Genomic DNA, 8,577 nt, shown 5'->3' with positions numbered 1-8,577 from the left:
AACCTCGGATACGATACCCATAATGTATTTATCATACTTTTGAGCGTTGGCCATCTTCGATAAGAAAAATGATCACAAAATCGTTCTCAGCACCCTCGAGAACCTCGGGTACGATATCCATATTGCTGAAATCATAATTTTGTGCGGCGGCCATCATGGATTTGAAAAATGATCATAAAATCTTTCTCAGCATCCTCGAGAACCTTGGATACGATACCCATAATGTAGTTATCATACTTTTGTGCAGCGGCCCTCTTGGATTTGAAAAATGATCACAAAATCGTTCTCTGCACCCTCGAGAACCTCTGATACGATACCCATAATATAGTTATCATAATTTTGAGCGGCGGCCATCTCGGATTTAAAAATGTTCCCAAAATTGTTTTCTGCACCCTCGAGAACCTCGGATACGATATCCATATTGCTAAAATCACAATTATGTGCGGCGGCTATCTTGGATTTGAAAAATGATCACAAAATCGTTCTCAGCACCCTCGAGAACCTCGGGTACGATATCCATATTGCTGAAATCATAATTTTGTGCGGTGGCCTTATTGGATTTGAAAAATTATCACAAAATCTTTCTCAGCACCCTTGAGAACCTCGGATACGATACCCATCATGTAGTTATAATACTTTTGAGCGGCGGCCATCTTGGATTTCAAAAGTGATCACAAAATCGTTCTCTGCACCCTCGAGAACCTCTGATACGATACCAATAATGTAGTTATCATAATTTTGAGCGGCGGCCATCTCGGATTTAAAACTGATCCCAAAATTGTTTTCTGCACCCTCGAGAACCTCGGACACGATATCCATATTGCTAAAATCACAATTTTGTGCGGCGGCCATCTTGGATTTGAAAAATTATCACCAATTCGTTCTCTTCAGCCTCGAGAACCTCGGGTACAATATCCATATTGCTGAAATCATAATTTTTTGCGGCGGCCATCTTGGATTTGAAAAATGATCACAAAATCGTTCTCTGCACCCTCGAGAACCTCTGATACGATACCCATAATATAGTAATCATAATTTTGAGCGGCGGCCATCTCGGATTTAAAAATGATCCCAAAATTGTTTTCTGCACCCTCGAGAACCTCGGACACGATATTCATATTGCTGAAAACATAATTGTTTGCGGCAGCCCTCTTGGATTACAAAAATGATCACAGAATTGTTTTCTGCACTCTCGAGAACCTCGGATACGATATCCATATTGCTAAAATCATAATTTTGTGCGGCGGCCATCTTGGATTTGAAAAATGATCACCAAATCGTACTCTGCACCCTCGAGAATCTCGGACACGATATCCATATTGCTGAAATCATAATTTTGTGCGAAGGCCATCTCGGATTTCAAAAATTTTCACAAAATCATTCTCAGCACCCTCGAGAACCTCGGATACGATACCCATAATGTAGTTATCATCTTTTTGTGCGGCGGCCATCTTGGATTTGAAAAATTATCACCAAATCGTTCTCTGCACCTTCGAGAACCTCAGACACGATATCCATATTGCTGAAAACATAATTGGTTGCGGCAGCCCTCTTAGATTTAAAAAATTATCACAGAATTGTTCTCTGCACCCTCGAGAACCTCGGATACAATGTCCATACTGCTAAAATCATAATTTTGTGCGGTGGCCATCTTGGATTTGAAAAATGATCACCAAATCGTTCTCTGCACCCTCGAGAACATCGGGTACGATACCCATAATGAAGTTATCATACTTTTGAGCGTTTGCCATCTTTGATAAGAAAAATGATCTCAAAATCGTTCTCAGCACCCTCGAGAACCTCGGGTACGATATCCATATTGCTGAAATCATAATTTTGTGCGGCGGCCATCATGGATTTGAAAAATGATCATAAAATCTTTCTCAGCATCCTCGAGAACCTCGGATACGATACCCATAATGTAGTTATCATAATTTTGAGCAGCGGCCATCTCGGATTTAAAATGATCCCAAAATTGTTTTCTGCACCCTCGAGAACCTGGGACACGATAACCATATTGCTGAAAACATAATTGTTTGCGGCAGCCCTCTTTGATTTAAAAATGGATCACAGAATTGTTTTCTGCCCTCGGACACGATATCCATATTGCTAAAATCACAATTATGTGCGGCGGCCATCTTGGATTTGAAAAATGATCACAAAATCGTTCTCAGCACCCTCGAGAACCTCGGGTACCATATCCATATTGCTGTAAACATAATTTTGTGCGGCGGCCATATTGGATTGAAAAATGATCTCAAAATCGTTCTCAGCACCCTCGAGAACCTCGGGTACGATATCCATATTGCTGAAATCATAATTTTGTGCGGCGGCCATCATGGATTTGAAAAATGATCATAAAATCTTTCTCAGCATCCTCGAGAACCTCGGATACGATACCCATAATGTAGTTATCATAATTTTGAGCAGCGGCCATCTCGGATTTAAAATGATCCCAAAATTGTTTTCTGCACCCTCGAGAACCTGGGACACGATAACCATATTGCTGAAAACATAATTGTTTGCGGCAGCCCTCTTTGATTTAAAAATGGATCACAGAATTGTTTTCTGCCCTCGGACACGATATCCATATTGCTAAAATCACAATTATGTGCGGCGGCCATCTTGGATTTGAAAAATATTCACAAAATCGTTCTCAGCACCCTCGAGAACCTCGGGTACGATATCCATATTGCTGTAAACATAATTTTGTGCGGCGGCCATATTGGATTGAAAAATGATCACAAAATCTTTCTCAGCACCCTCGAGAACCTCGGATACGATACCCATAATGTAGTTATCATACTTTTGAGCGTTGGCCATCTTCGATAAGAAAAATGATCACAAAATCGTTCTCAGCACCCTCGAGAACCTCGGGTACGATATCCATATTGCTGAAATCATAATTTTGTGCGGCGGCCATCATGGATTTGAAAAATGATCATAAAATCTTTCTCAGCATCCTCGAGAACCTTGGATACGATACCCATAATGTAGTTATCATACTTTTGTGCAGCGGCCCTCTTGGATTTGAAAAATGATCACAAAATCGTTCTCTGCACCCTCGAGAACCTCTGATACGATACCCATAATATAGTTATCATAATTTTGAGCGGCGGCCATCTCGGATTTAAAAATGTTCCCAAAATTGTTTTCTGCACCCTCGAGAACCTCGGACACGATATTCATATTGCTGAAAACATAATTGTTTGCGGCAGCCCTCTTGGATTACAAAAATGATCACAGAATTGTTTTCTGCACTCTCGAGAACCTCGGATACGATATCCATATTGCTAAAATCACAATTATGTGCGGCGGCTATCTTGGATTTGAAAAATGATCACAAAATCGTTCTCAGCACCCTCGAGAACCTCGGGTACGATATCCATATTGCTGAAATCATAATTTTGTGCGGTGGCCTTATTGGATTTGAAAAATTATCACAAAATCTTTCTCAGCACCCTTGAGAACCTCGGATACGATACCCATAATGTAGTTATAATACTTTTGAGCGGCGGCCATCTTGGATTTCAAAAGTGATCACAAAATCGTTCTCTGCACCCTCGAGAACCTCTGATACGATACCAATAATGTAGTTATCATAATTTTGAGCGGCGGCCATCTCGGATTTAAAACTGATCCCAAAATTGTTTTCTGCACCCTCGAGAACCTCGGACACGATATCCATATTGCTAAAATCACAATTTTGTGCGGCGGCCATCTTGGATTTGAAAAATTATCACCAATTCGTTCTCTTCAGCCTCGAGAACCTCGGGTACAATATCCATATTGCTGAAATCATAATTTTTTGCGGCGGCCATCTTGGATTTGAAAAATGATCACAAAATCGATCTCTGCACCCTCGAGAACCTCTGATACGATACCCATAATATAGTAATCATAATTTTGAGCGGCGGCCATCTCGGATTTAAAAATGATCCCAAAATTGTTTTCTGCACCCTCGAGAACCTCGGACACGATATTCATATTGCTGAAAACATAATTGTTTGCGGCAGCCCTCTTGGATTACAAAAATGATCACAGAATTGTTTTCTGCACTCTCGAGAACCTCGGATACGATATCCATATTGCTAAAATCACAATTATGTGCGGCGGCCATCTTGGATTTGAAAAATGATCACAAAATCGTTCTCAGCACCCTCGAGAACCTCGGGTACGATATCCATATTGCTGTAAACATAATTTTGTGCGGCGGCCATATTGGATTGAAAAATGATCACAAAATCTTTCTCAGCACCCTCGAGAACCTCGGATACGATACCCATAATGTAGTTATCATACTTTTGAGCTTTGGCCATCTTCGATAAGAAAAATGATCACAAAATCGTTCTCAGCACCCTCGAGAACCTCGGGTACGATATCCATATTGCTGAAATCATAATTTTGTGCGGCGGCTATATTGGATTTGAAAAATGATCACAAAATCTTTCTCAGCACCCTCGAGAACCTCGGATACGATACCCATAATGTAATTATAATTCTTTTGAGCGGCGGCCATCTTGGATTTAAAACTGATCCCGAAATTGTTTTCTGCACCCTCGAAAATCTAGGACAGGATATTCATATTGCTGAAAACATAATTATTTTCGGCAGCCCTCTTGGATTACAAAAATGATCACAGAATTGTTCTCTGCACCCTCGAGAACCTCGGACACGATATCCATATTGCTAAAATCACAATTTTGTGCGGCGGCCATCTTGGATTTGAAAAATGTTCACCAAATCGTTCTCTTCACCCTCGAGAACCTCGGGTACAATATCCATATTGCTGAAATCATAATTTTGTGCGGCGGCCATCTTGGATTTGAAAAATGATCACAAAATTGTTCTCAACACCCTCGAGAACCTCGGATACGATACCCATAATGTAGTTATCATCTTTTTGAGCGGCGGCCGTCTTCGATTTGAAAAATGATCACAAAACCGTTCTCTGCACACTCGAGAACCTCGGATACGATACCCATAATGTAGTTATCATAATTTTGAGTGGCGGCCATCTTGGATTTCAAAAATGATCACAAAATCGTTCTGTGCACTCTCGAGAACCTGGGATACGATACCCATATTTTTGTGATCATAATATTGCACGGCGACCATCTCGGATTTAAAAATGATCCCAAAATCGTTCTCCGCACCCTCGAGAACCTCGGATACGATACCGATACTGTATGTATCATAATTTTGAGCGGCGGCCATCTTGGATTTGAAAAATGATCCAAAAATTGTTTTCTGCACCCTCGAGAACCTCGGACTCGATATCCATATTGCTGAAAACATAATTGTTTGCAGCAGCCCTCTTAGATTTAAAAAATTATCACAGAATTGTTCTCTGCACCCTCGAGAACCTCGGACACGATTTCCATATTGCTAAAATCTTAATTTTGTGCGGCGGCCATCTTGGATTTGAAAAATGATCACCAAATCGTTCTCTGCACCCTCGAGAACCTCGGACACGATATCCATATTGCTGAAAACATAATTGTTTGCGGCAGCCCTCTTAGAATTAAAAAATTATCACAGAATTGTTCTCTGCACCCTCGAGAACCTCGGATACAATGTCCATACTGCTTGTTCAGTAGCGGTGAGGAAGACTGATTTGTATGCTTTGGACGAATTTTATGGTTATTAACCTTTGATGATTTTATAAATGCGTTAACTTTGGATGCAGTGTTGCGTATATTAAAACGACAAGATGGTGTCTCTTGGTGCAAAATCTCAGCCAGAGTAATATATTACAATTCAAATTGAAGTTGACATTTTATAGAGGAAAGGGGGTGAGGGGAACAGTAATTTTAAAACGTCAAAGTCATTGCTTATTACTAATGTTGCCACTCGACATGCCCGCGGCCTTGAAAGCTTCAGCTTACAACCGTCTTCTTCAGCTCAGTGTCATCATCTGTGTTAAGAGGGCAGATCTTAGCGTATGCTCGTCGCGTGATGCCTGTTGAAGTGCGTATGTCGGCAACTCTTGAAACTCCTCCGCTGCCGGGTATCGTTCGAATGACACGACCTAATTGCCATTTCAACGGCGGAAGATTAATGTCTTTAATCAAAACCATAGCGTTAGGTTTGAGGTCGGTTACGGTTTCTCTCCATTTACTCCTCATCTGCAGTTCGGAAATGTATTCTTTCGACCATCGACTCCAAAAATGTTGCCTTAGCTGCTCCACTCTTTGATAGTGTGAAAGTCGGTTGATAGGAACGTCTCGCAGGTCGTCGTCGCAGACTGGCGCAGTGAGAGGACGGCCGTTCAGGAAGTGTCCAGGGGTGAGTGGTGAAAAATCGTGTGGATCCGAGGACAAGGGAGACAAAGGTCGGGAATTGAGTACTGCTTCTATTTGTGCAAGTACTGTGCTGTATTCTTCGTAGGTAAGGTGTGCGTTACCTATCACACGACGAAGATGGTATTTACTCGATTTTATTCCGGCTTCCCAAAGGCCACCAAAATGCGGAGGGGAGTAAGGGGGAATGAAAGAAAATTTTATTTGTTGGCTAGTTGCGTAATCTACAATGTCTGTACTGCAGTGTGATAAAAACCGAACAAACTCATTGCTTAATCCAACAAAATTACGACCATTATCTGAATATATTTCGGCTGGCTTCCCTCGCCGTGAAATGAAGCGCTTTAAGGCTAATAAATATGTAACGGTAGACAGATCACTAACTAATTCTAAATGTATAGCGCGCGTTGTAAAACAAATAAATAAACATATATAGCCCTTTATCAATTTTGCACCCCTACCCCTACGGCTTAATATCAACACTGGCCCTGCATAGTCTACACCAGATCGAAAGAAAGGAAAAGTCAAAGTTACCCGCTCTTTAGGTAAGTTTCCCATAATCGGATTGATTGTTTTACCCCTAATGCGCGTGCAGATAACATACTGATGAGTCACCTGCCTAGCTAGATCGCGGCCAGACAGAAGCCACCACTTCTCCCGTACGTGATACAACAGCGCTTGCGGTCCGCTGTGCAAACTCTTGATATGTTCATGTCGAAATAATAATACCGTAAATGGATGTTTACAAGATAAAAGTATTGGATGTTTTTTATTGTAATTAAATTCTGTTGAATTATTAATTCTACCACCTACTCGCATAATATTATACTTGTTATCAAAAAATAAATTAAACTTAGATAGTCTATCTTTTGGTTTAACTTGTTTACCATTCATTAACAAGTTGTATTCGTTTGGAAAAGATTCTCTTTGCGACAACCTAGCTAATGAGTTGATTGCATTTGTGAGTTCATTGACCTTGATCGAACCGGTTAGCCTATTAATTACTTTGTTGCGCGCGTTATGAATGAACCTCAGTACATAGGCAGTGGCGCGAACCATGCGATTAAATTGTGAAAAGTTATTAAAGGGAAATAAAAATATATTATTATCATCGTGTTTAGAAATGAAGGAATTAATTACATTAGGTTTAACTTCAGGGAGTTCTTGAATTGGAATATGAATATTTGATTGTGTATTATTGTGAAAATCAATATTATGTAAAAAAGTAGGGCCTTCCCACCAAAACGTTAACGATGCTAAGTCTTTTAAACTCACTCCGCGTGAGACGAGGTCAGCTGGGTTCTCCTTGCCAGCAACATGACGCCAAGTGTAACTATTTGTAAGTTCGTTAATTTCAGCGACTCTGTTCTGAACAAATGTCTTAAGCAATGAAGGTGCCATGTGTAACCAGCCTAACACTATCGTTGAGTCGGTCCAGAATATGACGTCATCAAACTCACGAGTTAGTGATGTGCGTATCTTATCATATAACTGAGCTCCTAATAAAGCCCCGCATAATTCCAATCTAGGTATGCTCACTGGTTTTAATGGGGCCACTTTGGCCTTAGATAAAAATAACTTGACTACTACCTGGTTAGTACATACAGTGCGTACATAGGCGCAGGCACCGTATGCAGTCTGAGAAGCGTCGGTAAAGATGTGAAGCTCGGTGCGCAAAGCATTGCACTGAAAGGCATGACGTGGAACTTTAATTGTGCTAAGATAACTTAAGCTGTCAACAAAGCTGTTCCATGTATGTATTATATCAGTAGGGATAGGATCGTCCCACTCTGATTTCAACAGCCACAGTCTCTGTAGCAACACCTTTCCGACGATGACTGCCGGGCTAAGCAAACCTAATGGATCGAATATCTGTGAAACAATAGACAATATTAATCGTTTTGTTACGGGAGTATTGTCAATATTGTCTGTGCGTAATTGAGTGTTAAAATTGAAATTATCAGTAACGTTACACCAACCAATTCCCAAAGCTTTACACTGATTTTGCGCGCCTAAATTTAAATCTCTAAGTGAACAGTCATTTAATGACATAAATTTTGTATCTTCTATATTAAAGTTAAATATCCACTTGCGTAGTGAAAAACAACCTGACTTTAGTACCTCCATGGCACCCTTGCAAATATCAATTAAATTTTGCTTGTCGTCACATGAGGTCAAAAGGTCATCAACAAAGAAATCATCATTAATCACCCTTCTTACTTGAATGTTAGCACAATCGGTCGCCAGCTGCTTCAAACACCTAACACTTAGAAAA

The 8,577-nt window shown here is 40.5% G+C and overlaps 1 protein-coding gene across 1 annotated transcript; it reads right to left on the bottom strand.

Annotated features, from left to right (window-relative positions):
* Window positions 1-5,714: 5,714 nt before the first annotated feature.
* Window positions 5,715-8,377, bottom strand: LOC126975820 (uncharacterized). Its single transcript, XM_050823839.1, has 2 exons — window positions 7,782-8,377; window positions 5,715-6,305 (listed from the first exon to the last, which is right to left on the bottom strand). Exons 1-2 carry the CDS (start codon window positions 8,352-8,354, stop codon window positions 5,880-5,882), a joined length of 999 nt encoding a protein of 332 aa, XP_050679796.1. The 5' UTR covers window positions 8,355-8,377; the 3' UTR covers window positions 5,715-5,879.
* Window positions 8,378-8,577: the final 200 nt, after the last annotated feature.

This window comes from Leptidea sinapis, chromosome 38 (genome assembly GCF_905404315.1).
Source record: "Leptidea sinapis chromosome 38, ilLepSina1.1, whole genome shotgun sequence".
Lineage (NCBI taxonomy): Eukaryota > Metazoa > Arthropoda > Insecta > Lepidoptera > Pieridae > Leptidea > Leptidea sinapis.
Note: the sequence above shows the minus strand (reverse complement) of the source record. Positions and strands in the feature narration are given on the sequence as shown.

Excerpts from the sequence above, each read along its gene's own strand:
- LOC126975820 (XM_050823839.1), bottom strand. The coding sequence starts at position 8,354 with ATGTCATTAAATGACTGTTCACTTAGAGATTTAAATTTAGGCGCGCAA. Across the intron at positions 6,306-7,781 it reads GAGCTCAGTTATATGATAAG|GATTTTTCACCACTCACCCC; the intron begins ATACGCACATCA and ends TCGGATCCACAC.